This window comes from Trichechus manatus, unplaced genomic scaffold, assembly GCF_000243295.1.
Source record: "Trichechus manatus latirostris isolate Lorelei unplaced genomic scaffold, TriManLat1.0 scaffold00002, whole genome shotgun sequence".
NCBI classification, from domain to species: Eukaryota; Metazoa; Chordata; class Mammalia; order Sirenia; family Trichechidae; genus Trichechus; species Trichechus manatus.
In genome coordinates this window covers 20287818-20309808 of record NW_004443938.1, presented here as the reverse complement: position 1 = coordinate 20309808, position 21991 = coordinate 20287818, and the positions used below count along the sequence as shown (strand labels likewise).

General features: G+C 42.0%; 1 protein-coding gene across 2 annotated transcripts in view; it reads left to right on the top strand.

Moving 5' to 3' along the window:
- The window catches only part of AKAP12 (A-kinase anchoring protein 12), a 124419-nt gene extending 104455 nt beyond the window's left edge, over nt 1-19964 (top strand). For both annotated transcript variants that reach the window (XM_004368960.2, XM_023729113.1), the window contains 2 exons: nt 12751-17806; nt 18824-19964. In XM_004368960.2, the coding sequence (XP_004369017.1) occupies nt 12751-17806; nt 18824-18827 (5060 nt within the window). In that variant the 3' untranslated portion in view covers nt 18828-19964. The remainder of the gene's footprint in view (nt 1-12750; nt 17807-18823) is intronic.
- Nucleotides 19965-21991: the final 2027 nt, after the last annotated feature.

Genomic DNA, 21991 nt, shown 5'->3' with positions numbered 1-21991 from the left:
AGAAACCACATGATCCTGTAAGATCTTGCTTAGAAATCTCCTAAGCCAGATATCCAAGTTCATCATTTACAAGTTCTACCTTCCACCAAACATTTAAACATAATTCAGACAAATTCTTTTCCAGTGTATAAAAAAGCATCTCCCTTTCTCCATTAGCCAATCACATGTTACCATTTTCTTTTAAAGCTTCACCAGAAGCACATTTAACATCCACATTTCTAGCAACATTGTGTTGCTGGTGCCATATGTATTCTCTAAGACGATAGAGAATTTCTCTATAGCTCTCTTCACTTCCTTCTGAGCCGTCACCAGAATTGCCTTTGACATCCATAATTCTACCAACAGTCTCTTCAAGGCAATCTAGGCTTTTACTGTAAGACACCTTAAAACTCTTCCAGCCTCTACCCACTACCCAATTCCAAAACCACTTCTACATTGTATAAGTGTTTGTTAGAGCAGCACCCCACTCCTGGCACCAAATTCTGTCTTAGTTATCTAGTGCTGCTGTAACAGAAATACCACAAGTGGATGGCTTTAACAAATAAATTTATTTTCTCACAGTTAAGGAGGCTGTTGTTGTTGTTAGGTGCTGTTGAGTTGGTTCTGACTCATAGCAACCCTGTGTACAACAGAATGAAACACTGCCCAGTCCTGCGCCATCCTCACAACTGCTGCTGTTTGAGCCCACTGTTGGAGCTACTGTGTCAGTCCATCTTGTTGACGGTCTTCCTCTCTTTTGCTAACCCTCTATTTTACCAAGCATGATGTCCTTCTCCAGGGACTGGTCCCTCCTGATAACATATCAAAAGCACATGAGACAGTCTCGCCATCCTAGCTTCTGAGGAGCATTCTGGCTGTACTTCTTTCAAGACAGATTTGTTCATTCTTCTGGCAGTCCATGGTATATTCAATTTTCTTCACCAACTCCGTAATTCAAAGACATCAATTCTTCTGTCTTCCTTATTCATTGTCCAACCCTTGCATGCGTATGAGGCAATTGATAATACCATGGCTTAGGTCAGGTGCACCTTAGTCCTTAAAATGACATCTTTGCTGTTTAACAGATTCAGGGTGCCAGCTCTAGAGGAAGGCTTTCTCTCTCTGTCAGCTCTGGGGGAAGGGCCTTGTCTCTTTAGCTTCTGTTTCCTGGTTACTTGGAGATCTCCATGTGGCTTGGCATCTCGCTTCCCCCATCTTTGCTTCCACACTTCCTTGTTTTAGTCTCTTTTATATCTCAAAAGAGATTGACTCAAGACACACCTTAAACTAATCCTGTTTGATTAACATAACAAGGATAACCCTTTCCCAAATGGGATTACAACCACAGCATCCAAACCGAAAACCAAACCCATTGCCATGAGTTGATTCTGACTCATAACAATCCTATAGGACAGAGTAGAACTGCCCCATAGTGTTTCCAAGACTGTAAATCTTCACGGAAGCAGACTGCCACATCTTTCTTCTGGGGAGTGGCTAGTGGTTTCACAGCACTGACTTTTTGGCTAGCAGCTAAGCACTTTAACCACTGTGTCATCAAGCCTCCACCACAGGCATGTTGTTGTTCTGTGCTGTCAAGCTGATTCCGACTCATAACGACCCTATAGGACAGAGTAGAACTGCCCCATAGGGTTTCTGAGGAGCGGCCACTGGATTCGAACTGCCAGCCTTTTGGTTAGCAGCCTGAGCTTTTAACCACTTTGCCACCAGGTCTCCACTACAGGCATAGAGGTTAGATTTACAACACATATTTTGGGGGGACACAATTCAATCCATAACCGTGAGTCATCACCCTCTTCATTTTTTGTTATTTTCTGTGTTTTTATTAGCAATCTATATTTGTTTATTCTTCCAAGTGATTTAAAAAAAAACTTTCAAACTTACAGAAAGTTGCAAAAATAAAAATAGAAGGAACACCCATATTCCCTTTACCCAGATTCACCTGTTGTGAACATTTTACCCATTTGCTTTATCATTTGCTCTCACGCCCACGCTGTCTCACTTGCAATCTCTCTCTCTGTTGGAAAACAAAAAGCAGCACACAGGTTCCTGCCATATCTTATATGTTGTTGTTAGGTGCCGTCGAGTTGGTTCCGAGTCACAGCTACCTCATGTACAACAGAATGAAACACCGCCCGGTCCTGCGCCATCCTCACAATTGTTATGCTTGAGCCCATTGTTGCAGCCACTGTGTCAGTCAATCTCTTTGAGGGTCTTCCTCTTTTTCACTGACCCTCTTCTTTACCAAGCATGATGTCCTTCTCCAGGGACTGATCCCTCCTGATAACATGTCCAAAGTATGTGAGGTGAAGTCTTGCGCTTCTAAGGAGCACCCTGGCTGTACTTCTTCCAAGACAGATTTGTTCGTTCTTCTGGCAGTCCATGGTATATTCAGTAGTCTTCGCCAACACCATAATTCAGAGGCATCAATTCTTCTTCAGTTTCCCTTATTCATTATCCAGCTTTCACATGCATATGAGGTGATGGAAAACACTGTGGCTTGGTTCAGGGGCACCTTAGTCCTTAAAGTGACATCTTTGCTTTTTAACACTTCAAAGAAGTCTTTTACAGCAGATTTGCCCAGTGCAGTGCATCGTTGGATTTCTTGACTGCTGCTTCCATGGGTGTTGATTGTGAATTCAAGTAAAAGGCAATCCTGTACAACTTCAATCTTTTCTCTTTTTATCATGATGTTGCTTATTGGTCCAGTTGTGAGGATTTTTGTTTTCTTTATGTTGAGATGTAATCCATACTGAAGGCTATGGTCATTGATCTTCATCGGTAAGTGCTTCAAGTCCTCTTTGCTTTCAGCAAGCAAGGTTGTGTCATCTGCATGTCGCAGGTTGTTAATGAGTCTTCCTCCAATCCTGATGCTGCATTTTTCTTCATATAGACCAGCTTCTCGGATTTTTTGCCCAGCGTACAGACTGAATAAATATGGTAAAAGGATACAACCTTGACACACACCTTTCCAGATTTTAAACTACGCAGTATCCCCTTCTTCTGTTCGAACGACTGCCTCTTGGTCTATGTACAGGTTCCACATGAGCACAATTAAGTGTTCTGAAATTCCCATTCTTCATAATGTTATCCATAATTTGTTCCTCTGCTATTCTTAAGGTTTTCACTGGCTAATTTTTTTCAGAAGTAGACTGCCACATCCTTCTTCCTAGTCTTTCTTAGTCTGGAAGCTCAGCTGAAACGTCTCCACCATGGGTGACCCTGCTGGTATTTGAAATGTCAGTGGCGTAGCTTCCAGCATCACAGCAACATGAAAGCCAACACAGTATGACAAACTGACAGACGTGTGGGGATATTTTATATAGGCATAAGATATAAACTTTTCTAAAACCATTTGAGGGTAAATTATATACATCATGATCCTTTACCCCTAAATACTTTGCATTTCCTAAGAACTGGGATATTCTTTCCTAACAGTGTAGTAATGATGTTGTAAAGTTACAGTGTAACAATACGTTTATATAATCTCCCATCCACATTTCAGTTTTGTCAGTTAACCTAATAATGTCGTTTTTAGCATTTTCCCCCTGCATTATAGGATCCAGTCTGGTGTCAGGTATTACATGTTTTTATGTCTCTTTAAAAACCCGAAACCCATTGCTGTTGAGTCGATTCCAACACACTGCAACCCTACAGGACAGAATAGAACTGCCCCGTATGGTTTCCAAGGCTGTAATCTTTTAAGGAATCCGACTGCCACATTTTTCTTCTGCGGAGTGGCTGTTGAGTTCAAACTGCCAACCTTTTGGTTAGCAGCTGAGCACTTTAACCCCTGTGCCACCAGGGCTCCTTTATGGCTCTTCACCCTCCTTTAATCTGGGACGTTGCTACAGTCTTCATCTTTTACACCTTGACTTGTTCGAAGCATGTAGTTCTGCTGTCCCCATTGTGGCTGCATTACTTATTTTGTGTTTGTCTGATGTTTCTTGTTAAATTTAGGTAATGAATTGTCAGCTAGACTATTGCACAGGTGTGTGTGTCTGTCTCAGGGGATCGCACACCATGTCCATCTGTCCCTCATAGGTTGACGGTAAGGTGTTGCCTGGTTTTGCCACTGTGTGATTAATTTTTCATCTCCCTTGTAACTAATAAGCAGTCCCTTTAAGACCGTGCAGATACCCTGCCCTCCTCCCACTGACCGCCATTTAGCACTTATTGATTCTTACTTTGTCCAGTGTTTACCTGGATAGTTGCAAAATGATCGGATGGTCAGACAATCTTTTGAATCACTATCTTAGAGCGGGTTGGTAGGATGTATATATTCTTCCTTTTTAAAAGCATAGTTATTATCATGAAAAATGTTGCTTTTTACACTGAAATAGAATTTAAATTGCTGCCTACATTAGATACACACAGATTTTTCCATTCAAGTGTGGGAATCAACATGTCAAAATACTTGTTCCTGTCATAAATGGCACTTATGAATTGTAAAACAAAGTTATCATGGTTTTTAAAATTAGAATTTTTAGCTTTGGACGGGTATGGAATTGATTTTTCTTTCAAAAAGACTCATTTTGGTTTTTGTTCATATTTAGTGCATTTACACTAAGCACTCCCCAGGCATTTCTGGCCTTCCAGAAATGCTACCTGCCCACTGTGTAGCCCTGGCCAAGTCATAACACCATATTTGAAGTCCATTTAATCCTCCGTAAACCAGTTGGAGGGACCAGCTACCTTCAAACCCCATGGCTCTCTGACTACGAATGGTAGCTTTGTAACGTGAACATGCCCGATACCACTAGTCCTTGTTCTAGGCTCAAGAAGATAACGCTCCTTAGACAAAACAAAAACTCATACACGGGTTCCCGCCATGTCTTTGACAACTGCCATGCAATGCGGTTTTAGAGTGCACTCCATAATGGAATGTAGTGTCCAGAGAAGAACAGGACGTGAACTCAACAGCAGTAGCCAGGATTGGTTCTAGGCGTCTAGTTGGCCTCGATTTCTAGAGAGACCCCCATTGGCTTGATACTCAGGGCTTGGGTGCAGGGGCGCATGGGGAGGCGGTGCCTCTGTGACGCAAGCGGCGGGCCCTAAGGGACGCCCGCATCAACGCGCACCCTGTCTCATCAGCCGGTCTCCATCTAGCGATGGGGCAGCCGGGAGAACAAACTTGGGCCTCCCGGGCCTCCGTAGGGCTACCCCCACGGGTTCGCGGTCCGCGCCATGCCTTGGTGGAGTAACCTGTGCTGTGAGTAGCGTGCGCCTCCAGCGGCCTTTCTCCAGGGTGGCAGTGGCGGGCAGGGAGCAGTTTCTTTTAGTCCCATCCAAATAGGGGTGTGTGGGCTCTTCATTCTTTTTTCTTTTCTTTTGGGAAGTTAAACAGCTGACACACAAGCATGCAGGGAGGTGGGACAAAGGGCATCAGGCAGGCGCTGAGGCTGAGGGATGGTGCTGGAGGCCATCAAATTCTAGGGTTGCACAAAGACTCGTTGGCTGAGGCTCCAGTAATAAAGTCCCCGGTACCCCCCTGTAACGCGTTTCTGTTCTCGACAGCACTGGAATGAACTGCGGGCTACCAAGTCCTGGCCTCCTGAGGGCCCAGGAGGACGAGACCTCATTATGGGCCCTGTGGAGCACGTGCCCAAAACCCTCTCCTCAAGACACTTCATCGGTCAAGGAGATGAGGTTTCAAAACAGTATTGCAGGCCAAGGGAGGCCCCAAGGCCACACATTGTTCCCGGCCAAAGGACAGAGCCCCGAGACTCTTGACTTCAAAGCGGAAGCAGGGTTTGGAGTAGATTGCTATGGGCTGGAGTCACCAGGGAAGGTGACAATGGAAGAATATTGTTTTGTGATTGTCTTAGTTATCTAGTGCTGCTACAACAGAAATACCGCCAAGTGGATGGCTTTAACAAACAAGTTTATTCTCTCACACTTTAGGAGGCTAGAAGTTCAAATTCAGAGTGTTAGCTCCAGGGGAAGTCTTTCTCTCTGTGTCGGCACTGGGGGGAAGGTCCTTGTCATCAGTCTTCCCCTGTCCTAGGAGCTTCTCAGCAGCAGGGACCTCGGGCCCAAAGTTCGTGCTCCGCTCCTTGTTCAGCATTCTTGGTGGTAGGAGGCCCCCCACCTTTTATATCTCAAAAGAGACTGACTCAAGACACCAGCTAATCTTGTAGATTGAGCCCTGCCACATTGACATAATTGCCTCTAATTCTGCCTCATTAACATCATAGAGGTGGGATTTACAACACGTAGGAAAATTACATGAGATGAGAAAATGGTGGAGGGTCACACAGTATTGGGAGTCATGGCCTAGCCAAGATGACACATATTTGGGGGACACAATTAAACCCATGACAGTAATATTTAATAAAGAGTGAATTGTGTTGGGCAGGTGAGTGGGAGGATAGGTAGCAAACTGATACAGGCATCAAAATGAGTGGGATTTATTCCTGAATACAACCAAACACGTCCGGGGACAGAGTAGCAGGGGCGGAGGTCTGGGGACCATGCTTTCAGGGAACATCTAGGTCAATTAGCATAACAGTTTTTTAAGAAAATGTTCTGCATCCCACTCTAGTGAGTGGCGTCTGGGGGTCTTAAAAGCTAGCGAGCAGCTGTCTAAGATGCATCAATTGGTCCCAACCCACCTGGAGTAAAGGAGAATGAAGAACACCATGGACACAAGGAAAGTATTAGCCCAAGAGACAGAAAGGGCCACATAAACCAGAGACTTCATCAGCCTGAGACCAGACTTCATCAGCCTGAGACCAGAAGAACTAGATGGTGCTCAGCTACCACAATGACCACCCTGACAGGGAACACAACAGAGAGTCTCTGATGGAGCAGGAGAAAAGTGGGGTGCAGAACTCAAATTCTGGTAAAAAGACCAGACTTAATGGTTTGATTGAGACTGGGGGACCCTGGAAGATGTGCCCCCTGGGCTCTCTGTTAGCCCAAAACTGAAACCATTCCCGAGGCCAAGTCTTCAGACAAATATTAGACTGGACTATGGGACATAAAATGATACTTGTGAAGAGTGTCCTTCTTAGCTGAAGTAGATACATGAGATTAAATGGGCAGCTCTAGTCTGGAGGCGAGATAAGAAAGCATAGAGGGTCAGGAGCTGGTTGAACGGACATGGGAAATCGGGGTGGAAAGGAGGAGTGTGCTGTCACAGTATAGGGAGAGCAAGTAGGGTTACAAAACAATGTGTGTATAAATTTTTGTATGAGAGACTAACTTGAATTGTAAACTTTAACTTAAAGCACAACAATAAAAAGAAAAAAGAAGAGTGGGATTTAGAAAGACAAGAAGGTGACCCCACTAGGGAGCCCAGCCTCATGCAAGGCAGGATGGTGAACAGGATGGAACAGGCCTTGCTGCTTTGGTGGCAATGTGGGGTATGTGCAGACGAGTAATAGGAAATGAGACTGAAAAAACAGCAGAATCGAAGTTTCAAGGCGGTTTCAGGCACGTGGTTTGTGGCTTCTAATTTTTAAGTGTGTAATAAAAGTTTTTTATGCTGGTGCTCCTATTTATAAACGGTCTTGGCTGCCAGGCTAAGTAGCTCAGTAGACTGTCTTCTAGTCCCTGTTTGACAGCTTTAGGATGTGATCAAAGTGGTATTTTAGGAAGACAGGCCTCGGTTTATAGTGTGTGCAAGTTGGACCTTGCGCAGAAGGCAGATTGGAAGCTGAAAGCTGCCTGACCTCGGGTTTTCCAGCCTCGCGGTCAGAGCACAAAGGCACCGTCTGGGCCGGCAGGGCCCCTGTGTGGAAGAGTGTTCTGACCATAGTAGCTCATAGGCTTATTTAGGTCAAAAGACACTACAGACCAGCTGACCAGTTAGGATTTTTAAATTTCCTGTGATCCTATAGACTTACTTGTTTGTTTGTTTAATGGGGTCAGCCCACATATCACTTACTCTATATAAAGAAAACTTCAGAATGTTGCTAAGCTATACTGGAACTGCAGGGCCCAGGTGGCACAGTGAATACTGGAACTATCAAAAGCTGTTTTGTTTTGCCAGTTGGCAACTGTTCATCTTTGTTACTGTAGTTTTCACTGTAAACATTTCTTTTGTCCCAGAGTTTAAATTGAAAAGATATTTAGCCATCTAAGATACAACTATTGGTCTCTTTCCATCCAGAGCAAAGGAGAGCGAAGAGAAAACCAAAGACAATTAGCCCAAAGAACTAAGGGACCACAGGAATCACAGCCTCCACTAGCCTAAGACCAGAAGAACTAGATGGTGCCTGGCTACCAGTACTAACCACTCAGACCAGGATCACAGCAGAAGGTCCTGGTTAGAGTGAGAAAAAAATGTAGAACAAAATTCAAATTCATAAAAAAAGACCAGATTTACTGGTGCGAGAGAGACTGGAGGAACCCCTGAGACTATGGCTCTTAGACACTCCTCTGACTTGGAACTGGAGCCATTCCTGGAGATCACCTTTCAACCAAACAGTAGGCCTATAAAATAAACAGTAAACACCCGTGAGGAAAGTGTTCCTTAGAAAATCATCTATATGAGACCAGAAAAGCAAAGATGAGACTGTAAGAAGGGGCAGAAAAACCTGACAAATGGAAATGGGGAACTCAGTGGTAAAGAGGAGAGTGCCGACATATTGCAGGATTGCAGCCAATGTCATGGAACAATTTGTGTATACACTATTGAACAGGAAACTAATTGGCTCTGTAAACCTTCACCTAAAGCACAGTAAATAAAAAAAATGTTTCAAATTGAAACATACAGATTTTGGAGCATAGAAGAAAGACAGTGACTTGGAGGTTGGTGTGTATAACACCTGCTTTTTCCCATTATGCTAGCAAAATGGCTCTGCATTTTCTAGTGAATTCCAGAGAGGTTCATGAGTGTTTGTTTTTATCTGATGCCTGCTGGCAAGAAATCTGATTTATATTTGTATTCATTACTAGTAAAGTTGTACTAGAATAGAGTTTATTATTGCGGTTTAATTTTTTTGTCTTGTATTTCCAATTATATCATCCACTTTTTAGAAAAAGAAGCTTCCATCTCTTATGTTGCATTAGAAATGTTTACAGAAAGTTCTCTATTGAGTATGCTTTTATAATTGGAGAGTTTGAAGAAACAGTTGAAGAAAATTGTTGTTAGTTGCCTTTGAGTCAGTTCCGACTCACGGCGACCTCGTATGTAGAGTAAAACTGCATCCCATAGAGTTTCCAAGGTTATGACCTTTCAGAAGCAGATCAAAAGAAATAGATTAAACTTTAAGGAAGTACATCACTTACAACAGGAAGAATGGCTTATAATAGGAAAAATGGAAACTTAGAGCATTTTCTTCTCACTACAGATTATGCTTTGAAAAATAATCAGAAGAGAATGTTCATGATCTAAAATGTAGAAAAAAGGTTAAAGACTTCTGGACAGTATAATCTTGCATGTCTGAATTTTTCTTTAAATATTTGCCTCACTGTTTAATGTCAATGGTAATATTTCTTTTTTGGTTTATGTGTAAATTCTAAAGTTGGTCACAGATGTGTATTTTATAGTAGTTAAAAAAGAAAAAGGAAAACCCTTTAGGAAGTGTACTTTAGATCAAAACAGCGAGATTCTTGGTTTTTCTCCAAACCTCCTTCTCAATCTGAAATGTCCATTTCTCAGTTTGTTTGTTTGACTGCTCCCTTCGTTGCTAATGTCAGAGTAAGTGAGCGTGGGCTAAGGAGTTATTGCGGCTCTTACAGAGAAAGGTAGAGGCAGCCTACGCACTGTCTCCAAAGCAGTGGGGCTGTCTAGCTCTGTAGTGTGTGGGCAGTGGTATCCCTTCCTACCGTCTGAGGACCAGGGGCCCAGATAGTCTGCCGGTTTCATCTTGTGAATAACCAAAATCTGTTATGTTTGAAAAGGAAAAAAGGGGCTTTCCGTTAGCTTTCAGTAGGTCGTTAGTCTCTGTGAATTAGGCCTCGACTCATGGTGACTCCAAGCGCAGTGGAATGAAACGCTGCCTAGTCCTGTGCCATCCCATGGTTTTTTGCTGATCAGACTTTCATGATCCATAGGGTTTTCATTGGTTGATTGTGGAAGTAGATCATGGGGCCCTTCTTTCTAGTCCTTCTTAGTCTGCTGAAACTTGTTCAGCATCATAGGAACACACAAACCATAGCATAGTACAAAAGACATTGAAACAGGACTCTGCGTGCCTGGGCGCTAGTCTTGATTTGGTGGTTCCTTGGATAGTTTCCCTTAGCTTTCTGGGTTTCTGTTTCAAAATAAAACCCAATCGTACAATGGAAATTTGTGGACATATATTTGTATATTTCACATAAAGAGTAAAATAGTTTTCATGGGGAAATAATATAGTAAATTGAAGGAATGTATGGGTTTGGGGGAGTATATTGTTTTTGTATTTCCAAATGTTTCTGTATTTCAAATATTTATTGCTATGCTCCAAGCATTGATATAAGTTGGTCACAATTATCAAGCTTCATTTTATGCTAACATTAAGTATATTTTTACAATTTTTATTAAAACAACTTTTGTGTCAATTTTAAATAATCTTTTTGTTTCTTACAGAAAGCACTATGTGTCCTGTATAGGATATTAGAAAATTCAAACAAGTAAAACTAAAATATAGTATATTCCCATCCACCAGAGATCACATGAGAGGTGTATGTGTGTGAGGGAGTGTGTGTTGAGGAAAGAGTTGCTTTGTTTTTAAATCAAAATGGGCTCACACTGTTGGGTAACCTGCTTTCACTTCTGTAAAAACTCATCTAATCTTTAAAAAAAAAACTAACCTAATCCAAACTCATACTCAGATCTCCCCCAAGAAGACCCAAAATGGTCCTTTAACTGGTTTTGTCCTAATCAATACCTATTCTAGGACAATACCTGGCATCTCTGGTTACATTCCTTCAATCACTTAATTTAGCATAGTACCCCCCCTTTTTTATTAAATATGAACTTCCTCCCCCCCTTATTTTTAAAATTTCAAACCAACAGAAAAATATAATAAATAGCCACATACCCTTGACCTGACTCAGCAATTGTTAATATTTGGCCACATATTTATTCACATTCTCTCTCTCTCCCTCTCCCTAAACTATTTGAAAGTTACTTGCAGATAATTCAGTTGTTTTTGATCCTTCAATTTTTGTCCTTCGTGACATTGACATTTCATACCAGGCTAGTAGTTTTACAGAATATCTTTCAATGAGGATTTGTCTGATTGCTTCCTCATGATTGAATTCCATTAGACATTTTTGTCAGGAATGTGGCATGGATGATTTGTTAGCCTCAAATCAGGACGCATGATGACAGTTTGTCCTGTCATTGGTGATGTTAAATTTGATTACTTGGTTAAGCTGGCACCTCCCAGATTTCTCTATCATAAAGGTACTTTTCTTCTTACAGTTTAATAAGTAATCTGTATTTTGATACTCTGAAACTGCATGTTTCCTGACAACCTTTCACCCACTGGTTTTAGCATTACTTGATGATTCTTGACTGAGTGAGCTATTACAGTGGTGTTGTAGATAGTGACTTTCTAAATGTAAAATTCTAAAGAGAATAACTTAAAGTATCAAACCAAAAAACTTCACCTGTTGCTGTCGAGTCGATTCCAACTCATAATGACCCTACAGGACAAAGTAGAACTGCCCCATAGGCTTTCCAAGGCTGTAAATCTTTACAGAAGCAGACTGCCACATCTTTCTCCTGCCAAGCTGCTGGTGGGTTCACACCGCCGACCTTTTGGTTAGCAGCCAAGCACTTAACCACTGTGCCACTAGGACTCCTTGAAGGATCAAAGTGGAAATTATGTCTTATTTATTTATTTGTCATTTTTCCATTAAGAAGTACTCTCTGCTCCCCATTTACTTTTAATATCACTATCGATTTATGAGTTTTTTTTTTTAATTCAATGTGTTATAAGTTGTCACTGTCATTCCTTTTTAAGCTGCAGTGTTTGGCCACTGGAGCCCTCGTGGCACAGTGGTTAAGAGATCGGCTGCTAACCAAAAGGTTAACAGTTCAAATCCACCAGCCACTCCTTGGAAACCCTATGGGGCTATGTCCTATAGGGTTGCTGTAAGTCAGAATTGACTCGATGGCAGTGGGTTTGGTTTGGTTTATTTGGCCAGTAGGAGTCCTTTCAGGTTGGCTTCTGTGACCTGTCCCTATCACTTTTTGAGCACCTCGTTTCTGTCACAATAAAGTGTTTCTGTATTTTCCCTACCCCAGACCTGGAATTTCTCCAAAGAGCTCTGGTCCCTTTTTGGAACTTGTTGAAGAGATCAGGCTAGTTATCATATAGAATATCCTCTGCTAGATTTGTCTAGATACTTGTTTGTATTCTTATTTAGCTTATTCTAATAACTCTATATTTTCTATACAGTGAAAGTTATATTTAAAACTTGAAAATCATGGATGTCATATGTGATTCCATTTTGCATTGCAACAGAAGATAAGTATCTAGTTGACCCACTTTTAGTGATGCCATGGCTGTTTATATGTGTATCTTAAGTTTTTGTGAGTTGGGCTTGTTAATTCTCCCTTTACAGGAAATAGAAACAGCAGAGTAATACCTTTGAGCGTTTAAAGTTTAAAGGTCATTTGAAAGAAGCAGCTATTGCCTAATTCTGTTAAGACCCTTACTGTAACCTGGAATTACCGTTTTTGGGGGATGCAGGGAGGAGGCATGGCTGACATTAAAGAAAGTATTAATTAGTCATGTTGTACAAATATTTAAATTTCTTAAATTGTAATCATTTTTTCCCCTTCTTCCCCTCCTTTTTTTTTGTTAATAGTTGGACAGAGGGAGTCTGAAGATGTGAGTGAAAAAGATTCAGATAAAGAGATGGCTGCTAACTCAGAGGTTGTTCAAGACGTCGCGAAGGATGGGCAGGAGGAAATGCCGGAAATAATGGAGCAGATTACTTATTCAGAAAGTAATGTGGAAGAGTTAACACAACCTACTGAGTCCCAGTCTAATGATGTTGGATTTAAGAAGGTTTTTAAGTTTGTTGGCTTTAAATTCACTGTGAAAAAGGATAAGTCCGAGAAGTCTGATACTGTCCAACTACTCACGGTCAAAAAAGATGAAGTTGAAGGAACAGGAGTCTCAAATGGGGCTGGTGATCACCAGGAGTCCAGCTTGGAGGCTGGAGAGGCAGCTCCCAAAGAAAGTGAACTCAAACAGTCTATAGAGAAACCTGAAGAAACAGCTAAAAGTGAGCAAGGCAATGATGAAATTGTTCTTAAAGCTGAGTCTGATCGAGCAGCAGAGGAAGGCAAGGAAGAAGGAGAAGAAAAACAAGAAAAAGAGTCTAGCAAATCTCCAGAGTCTCCAACCAGTCCGACGGCCAGTGAGACAGCATCATCCTTTAAAAAATTCTTCACTCAAGGTTGGTCGGGCTGGAGAAAAAAGACCAGTTTCAGGAAACCAAAGGAGGATGAACTGGATTCTGCTGAGAAGAAAAAGGAACAAGAGCCAGAAGAAGTAGAAATAGAAGAAAATGGAAAGACAGAGGATACCTCTGAGAAACCGAGTGCTTCTGAACTACCCCCAAAGGAGAAGAGCGAAAGTGTTAACGATGCCAGGTTGTCAGCTGAATATGAGAAAATAGAGCTGCCCTGTGAAGATCAAGTTGATGACTTGCAGAGACCTTCTGAAGAGAAAACCGCTCCTTTAGCAACAGAAATATTTGATGAAAAGGTAGAGATTGTTGCAGAAGTCCACGTTAGTACTGAGGAGAAGACAACAGAGGAGCAGAAAGCTGAGGTAGAAGAAGCAGTAGAGTCATTGCCCCCTGAGAAATCTGTCGAAACAAATGCTGAGCTGCAGGAAGCTGAGCCTGCTGAGGAACTGGTAAAGACCAAAGAAGTATGTGCCCCTGGAGAGGACCACACCCAGCCAACTGAACTAAGTCCTGAAGAAAAAGTGTCCTCTAAACACCCACAAGGCATTGTGAATGAGGTGGAAATGCTGTCAGCACAAGAGAGAACTAAGGTGCAAGGAAGCCCTTTAAAGAAACTTTTTACTAGCACTGGCTTAAAAAAGCTCTCTGGAAAGAAACAGAAAGGGAAAAGAGGAGGAGGAGAGGAAGAGTCAGGGGAGCACAGTCAAGTTCCTGCAGAGTCTCCAGACAGTACAGATGAACAGAAGGGTGAGAGCTCTGCTTCATCGCCTGAAGAACCTGAGGAGATTACATGTCTAGAGAAAGGAATAGCAGATGGACAACAGGATGGGGAAGTTGAAGAAGGTACTACTTCTGATGGAGAGAAAAAAAGAGAAGGTGTTACTCCATGGGCATCTTTCAAAAAGATGGTGACACCCAAGAAACGTGTTAGAAGGCTTTCTGAAAGTGATAAAGAAGATGAATTGGATAAAGCAAAGAGTGCTACTTTGTCCTCCACTGAGAGCGCAGCCTCTGAAATGCAAGAGGAAATAAAAGGAAATGGAGAGGAGCAAAAGCCAGAAGAACCAAAGCGTAAGGTTGATACTTCAGTATCTTGGGAAGCTTTAATTTGTGTGGGATCATCCAAGAAGAGGGCAAGAAAAGGGTCATCTTCTGATGAGGAAGTGGGGCCAAAGACAATGGGAGGAGACAGCCAAAAAACAGATGAAGCAGGAAAAGACAAAGAAACAGGGACAGACAATATCCCTGCCACTTACCAAGAACATGATCAAGGGCCAGGAAGTTTTTCACCTGAACAAGCTGGAAGCCCTTCTGAAGGCGAGGGAGTTTCCACCTGGGAATCATTTAAAAGATTAGTCACTGCAAGAAAAAAATCAAAGTCAAAACTGGAAGAGAAAAATGAAGACTCTGTAACTGGGTCTGGTATAGAACATTCAGCTTCAGATGTTGAGCCCGGGAAAGAAGAGTCTTGGGTTTCAATTAAGAAATTTATTCCTGGACGAAAGAAGAAAAGATTAGATGGGAAGCAAGAACAAGCCACTACTGAGGATACAGGTCCAACAGAAGTCATCGAAGATGATTCTGAAGTCCCAGCTGTAGTACCTCTGTCTGAGTATGATGCTGTAGAACGGGAGAAAACGGAAGCACAGCAGGCCCAGAAAGGTGAAGAGAAACCTGAGCAAAAGGTGGCTGTGTGCGTGTCGGAGGAGCTCAGCAAGAGCCTGGTTCATACGGTGACCGTGACTGTTGTTGATGGGATGAGGGCAGTCACCAGTGTTGAAGAGAGATCTCCTTCTTGGATATCTGCGTCAGTGACAGAACCTCTTGAAGAAGCAGAAGATGAAGCCAAACCATCAACTGAGGAGGTACTTGAAAGAGAAGTTATTGCAGAAGAAGTTCCCATCGTTACCAAAACTTTGCCAAAGAGCAAAGATGCCAGTGATGACATGGTTGCTAGTGAGGTGGAATTAGCTTCTGAAACTGTGACAGCTGCAGAAACGACGGACGGATTTTGTGCTGAAGAAGTGACAGAAGCATCCGGTGCTGAAGAGACCACAGAAATGGTTTCTGCAGTTTCCCAGTTAACCGACTCGCCAGACACCACAGAGGAAGCCACACCAGTTCAGGAGGTAGAAGGTGATGCTCCAGACCTAGAAGACCTAGGGAGGCGAACTCAAGAGGTCCTGCAGGTGGTGGCAGAAAAAGTTAAGGAAGAATCACAGCTGCCTGACTCCAGTGGGCAAGAAGACACAACTCAGGCCACCCAAAAAGTAGATTCAAAAATACCAGAGAAGGTGGAAGAAGCAGAAGAGGATTCTAATGTGCTAGACATGAAGAAAGAGATGGATGTTGGGTTAACAGTACATGTACAAGAAACTAAAACTGAGGATTTTATACAAGAAAAGGTAATTGTACAGACCACCCTAGAAAGCTTTGAAAAAGTGCCTGAAGTCCCAGAGAGTGTAGAGTCCAGTGGTCTTTTAAGTACTTCTCAAGCGGAAACCTTAGCTGAGGTCGAATCACAGGAGATTACAAAGGAACAGACTATTCCCCTTGACTCGGTTGAATCCCTTACAGACAATGAGACCGATAGAAGCACTCCAGTAGTAGATTTCGAAACTCAGAATATAACACAGCAAGACAAGATCAAGGAAATCCATGAAGATGATGAGGTTGCACCTGGTATACAGTCAGAGCTCACAGAAGCAGAGGCAGTTCCTGCGCAGAAAGAAATGGCTCCCTTACCTTCCAGTTTTCAATCCAAGGAAGAAAGTAAAGAACAATCAAAAATGGAAGTTCTAGAACGTACAGATAAAGAGGTATCAGCGGAAACTGTGTCCATTCTTTCAAAGACTGAAGTGATTCAAGAGACTGATCAATTTACTGATGAGAAAAGCAAAGACACACCCTTTGCTGAAGGAGTTGAGGTGTCTACAGACGCAGAAATAACAGTCAGTCAGAAAAAGGTAGCTGAAGTTGCCCTTGAAGATGAAGTTACCGAAGAAGCTGTATTTCAAAAGAGTGCTTCTTACTCTGATAGTATTGAACTCCAGAGTCACACTGAGTCTCTTTCAACCCCAGTGGAGAGAGAAATGGTAATTCAAGTAGAAAAGGAGGAGATTGAAGCCAGGCCAACCCAAGTAAATGAAGAGGAACTTGAGGACAAAACAGCTGTAACCATATCGGAAGAACTCAGTGAGCAACCAGTTCAGACAGTTAAAGGGACTGTTGTAGACGGGGAAAATGAAGTTACCAGTTTTGAAGAAAGCTCTCCTCCTCGCCTAGTTCAAGAGGAGACAGTATCTACAGAAATACAAGTTCAGAGCTCTGACGTATCATTAACAGTTGCAGCCGTAGAGGAAGAGATGGTAGGAGAGACTATCAAGATTTCAGAAACAGGAACTGAATCTCTGGAGTCTGCGGATGCACACTTGGTACCTGAAGAAGAATCCTCTGAGAAAGATGAAGACGCTACTGCTCAGTCAGGGGAAGATACGGTGCCCGCAGGGACTGAGTCTCAGGCAGAATCAATACCAGTAATAGTATCCGCTCCTGCTGAGAAAGGAGGAAGTTCTGACCTGGAAGGAGATGAAACCACATCACAGAAATGGAAGCCAGATGAAGACCATGAACAGGTTGTCTGTCAGGAAGTCAAAGTGAGTGTAACACAAGAGGAGGACTCAAAGGCTGAAAATGAGATTTTGGGAATTGAGAGTGAGAGTAGTAAACTGGTGCAAAACATAATTCAGACAGCTGTTGACCAGTTAGTGAGTACAGAAGAAGCAGCCACTGAAATGTTTGCACCTGACTCCCAGGCACAGGATCAGGTGATCATAGCTGACAACCAGGAAGCTGGACAGGAACCCGAGAAAGAACCAAGTGAACTTCAGGCCTCTACAGAGGATGAAACACAAACCGTGGTGACCAGAGAGAAGTCAGAGCTAGCCACCGTGGAACACACGCGTTCTGATAGCTCCAAAGGTGACAGTGAAGTGGCAGAAAAGATGATGACCGCTGAGGTGGAAAGCCCCTGTGTAAGTGACCAGCAGCAGCTTGAAGTGGTTGTTCTCCCATCAGCGGAAAAGGGAGATGCAGTTGGAACGGAGTCTGTCCCAGAAAATGACGACAGTGCCACGGTAGGAGAAAGTATCGAGAAGTCACCGTTTGAATCCAAAGGTGCTGAGAAAGGTGATTCTGTTGACTACCCGGAGAACCAGAACTCAGCTCTGGAAGATACTGACGCCTCAGGAGACTTAACCAAAGAGTCCCCAGACACAAATGGACCAAAACTAAAAAAGAAGGACGACGTCGAAGGAGTGGAATTTCAGGAAGGCAAAGTGCATAGCGAGTCAGAAAACGAGATGAAAACACAGCCACGGGAGGAGATCCATAAACAAGAGAAGGAGTCAGCAAAATCAGAACTTACAGAATCTTCAGACATTGTGTAAGTAAGCATCCTTTTCTATTGAAATGATTTTTTTCCTTTCATGCCAAACAAAAAAACAAAAAAAAAAAACCCATTACCGTCAAGTGGATTCCGACTCATAGCAACCCTATAGGACAGAGTAGAACTGCCCCATAGGGTTTCTAAGGAGCAGCTGGTGGATTCAGACTGCCAGCCTTTTGGTTAGCAGCCGCAGCTCTTAACCACAGTGCCCCCAGCACCCCTCTTTTATGCCATTTGGTGGCAAATTAGTTATAAAGGAAGCTGGAGTTCAGATAATTGTAATTTTACACAAAACCTCAGTTGGGGAAATAACTATCAACTAGACTAGAAGATCTAGGATAGTTTCGTTTTTTTCTCACTGAAATGAAAAGAATGGCTTCCTTTATCCCCAACGTGACTGCTTTAGGAGAAAATGAGACGGTGTGTGTACACGCGCATGTTTGTGTGCGTTTGGCTCAAAAACGTAAGAAATATGTTGTGCTCACTCATCACCATATCATCTAGTCTGCTGAATGTATTTTTTATAACCAGAAGCCAAACCCAAAGCCAAACCCGTTGCCATTGAGTCGATGCCATGCCAATTCATAGCGACCCTATAGGACGGAACTCCCCCATAGAGTTTCCAAGGCTGTAATCTTTTCGGAAGCAGACTGCCGCATCTTTCTCCTGCAGAAGCCAAAAGTGGGTTCATATCATATACTGCTTGAAACCTAGTTGATAGCTGTCTAGAAAACAATGGATTTCTTCCCCTGCAGTTGTAACAATCATTCTTGAAAATTTCCCAATGCATATGATGAGCCCAACTGTTGGCCTTGGGGAGCCTAGCCACGTTTTGTGGTATCATAGCATAATATGATCTGGACCCTCACTATCTTTCTTGTTTATGGAATTAAACTGTGGTATTGGTAGGGTTTCCGATTGCTGCAGCTCACGCTCACAACCAGTCTGCCGTTAGGGAATGAAGGAGGAAAAGGAGATTTTATTGATTGATTTGGTTCTTTTTTCCTTCCACAGTTAAATTCATTGTATATTTGCAAGAGGAGAATGTGAAGACGAGTAGTAGAAGAAAAGGAATGCTGCTGATGAGACTCAAGACCAGTATTTCAGAAACTGTGAGAGCCCGAGAACAGGCACGTCGACCGATCTCACCCCCGAGACCCCTGACAATCCTGAGGCTTCATCGGGAGCTTCACCTGTTCACGTTTCCTCTTTTCAAGGCTCCCGTTACTGTCCCTTGCTACTATATAATGTTTCTGATTTAATGTTCTAAATTCTTACCCCGGAACTGGAGTTGGCAATACCTAGTTCTGCTTCTCAAACTGGAGTATAATGATACTTTGTGTATTTATATGTATGTCATAAGTAATCCTTCTGTATCTATTGTATATTTTTTCTTAATGTTTAAGGAAATGTGCACAGTAGTACATGCCTTTTGTTTTACACAATATACGACGGGGCATGCAGCCGTGGGGAAGCCCTGGGAAGCTTTCAGCCTCCATGATAACCTGTGAAAACAGAGCTTCCAGAAATACCATTCCTGACCAGAAGGTACAATTCTTACTTTAACCATTTCGCCAATGATTAGGTCAGTGTTTAGTATGATGCTGAAATTGTTCCCTTTCCTATTCTGCACAGTGTGCTAAAAATTTCAAAGCATCTTTGAAATGGACAGAATGTTCCATTGTTACTGCGAAATTTTTCTTTCTAGCTCAGTGGAGGCTGGAAAGAAGTGTTTCTCAGTAACGGATTAACTTTAAATCTTTTTTCCTAATGTTTATGGTGGTTTGAACAGATGAGTATGCTTGCTCCCGAGGCAGAGTAGTGAAGTGTTCTCCATCTAATGAAGAAAAGAATTGACTGTTGTACGTTTTTGATTCCACTCTTACATGCTGGACCACATTCACACACACAGCGTGAAATAGGTAGCAGGTTCTTTAGAAATGGTATTTTGATAGATGCTGGATTGTGTCTGTGCCATATTTTTGCCCACTCTTTTAAGAACAATGTTGCATTATGTTCATTTGGATAAATTGTGATTTGACAAATGATTTAAATAAAATATTTGCTTCACTTAAATTTGCTGGTTTTATTAGAAATTCAGGAAGCCTGGGACACATGTTTATTGGATTCTAAAAGCAGATTCACTTGGAAGTTCTGGTCTAGCTTGGAAGTTCTGGTCTAGCAGTCACTACATGATCACTTTACACTGATTTGAGTTACGTGCTCGAGGATGTCCTGGCAGAGGTGCATCTGTTGAGATAAACCACTGGCTTTTCAGACTGATGTTACTGGTACAATTCTACCATCTGGTGGTATTTTCTGAAAAAGTCCGTTTTCTGTGTCAGTATTTTTGGTTTTACATTGGAAAACAATGACAAGTGTCTCAAGAAAGAAATTTCAAGAAGACCTATTAGTAAAAATGGCTTGCCTAAAATAAAAGGTGATCTTGAAAAATGTTTTAAATCTCAAAGTGATTTATGTGCCATAGTCACATGTAAGTATTTTGTCAGACAGTTGTCACGCAGAGGACAGTCTGTCATCGGTCGTTCATGTACTACTTTAAAGTTAGCTACGGTAAAGCTTTATTTTTTCATACCTAGAACTGGCCTGGCATATATACTTCTGAAGTCATTACTCCAGTTTGAGAACTTAAATTTCAGCTTTTCTAGAAAGTACAGCTTTCTGGAAAGTCTGTACTTTCAGCGGGAAGAAAATTTGTTGTTAAAGCTGGAAAGTGTTTTCTCTTAGGTTAACAAACCTGACTCCAATAATTGGAAAAAAAAAAAAATTTGACCATATTAGTCAGATACCTTATTATGGTCTTGTGGTTGGAAAACATTTAAAATCCTTTTAGGGCCTATTCCCAAATGTATATGATAGCCACTTGTGCTTAATTATTAAACTTCAGAATCCCCAAATTGAAAAACTCTGATCTCAGTATCTCTTTCTTTTGCCAATTTGAGACTTTAAAAAAAAAATCCAAGTGCTGTTGTCAGTTTTTGAAGATCATCTAACGTGTATTTGGAGATGCTAGCAATTTGTAAGAACCTCATGACAGCTATGAATATTGACAAACTTTCTCTTGACTGCAGGAAGAAACTTTGTGCTGTTTTCGAACAGGTTAAAGATTTGTGTAGTTTGGGGAAAACAGATTTTCTATTTAAATTCCATCCTGCCCCCGTTCCATTCATGTTTGATCTCCTGTTACCGCGTGTGGCCTGGTCATGCTGACCGTCACAATTGGTTTTCCAGCAGCAGTTGCTTATTTACTGTGTCTTTTGTACTAATATCTGAATGTGCCCTTGATTACTTTGTACAATCTCTATACCTGTGTCCGTTGAGCAACATTGTATTCACAACAGGAATATCAACAGTAGCATGAAATACAATTCTGTTTTACATTTCTGAAGCTGTTGTTAATTCATCAAGTCCATAATAATCAAATGTAAACTGCAGAAGTTGGAGCAAGTGCCTACATTTTGCTATTTTTGGCATTACTATGAAGCCATGTACGATAGAAAACAATGCAAGGCTTGTAAATTCTTGCCACTTCCTGTAATCGAGGAATATAAAATGTTCCCCTCAGGTTATTTTGCTAATGGTACACGTGAGTTGCCTCTCTCTCTACATCGACACTTGTTCCGGTATTTTCCTTTGACGTTTGGAACTACAGAATAGTCTAGGGCTGGAAATTTTAGCTTTCACTGTAAGCTTTAAGCTCAGCAGTTTAGTCTAGGACAATATTTAATTCCTAGTTCTGTTTGCCATTTGGTGGCAAATTTTCTTTTATCTAAATAAATTACAATCAAATTAAATGCTATGGATTTTCTTTCTGTAATTTCACCTTGATTCAGCTTTGATCACTCTTCTCTTTAGTGTTGTGATACTCATCACACAGTTAGTTCTGCTTTCAACTGCTTAGCCATCCTCTGACACAGTCCACAGAGCATTATGGGAGTTTGAAATGTACCTGGGATATGTGCGAATGTGCAAAGATCCATGTCTGTGATTCTTAACCTTTTTGGGCTAGGGATCCCTTTCATTAGAATCTTATTGAAAGTCTGGCTGACCTCCCACTCCCCAAAAGAAATAGTTCTATGTACAGTTCTGGATAGTCTGAATGCCCAACAAATAACCCGAGTTAAAAACTCTATCCAACTCTGCAAGAGAGGACATGGGCAT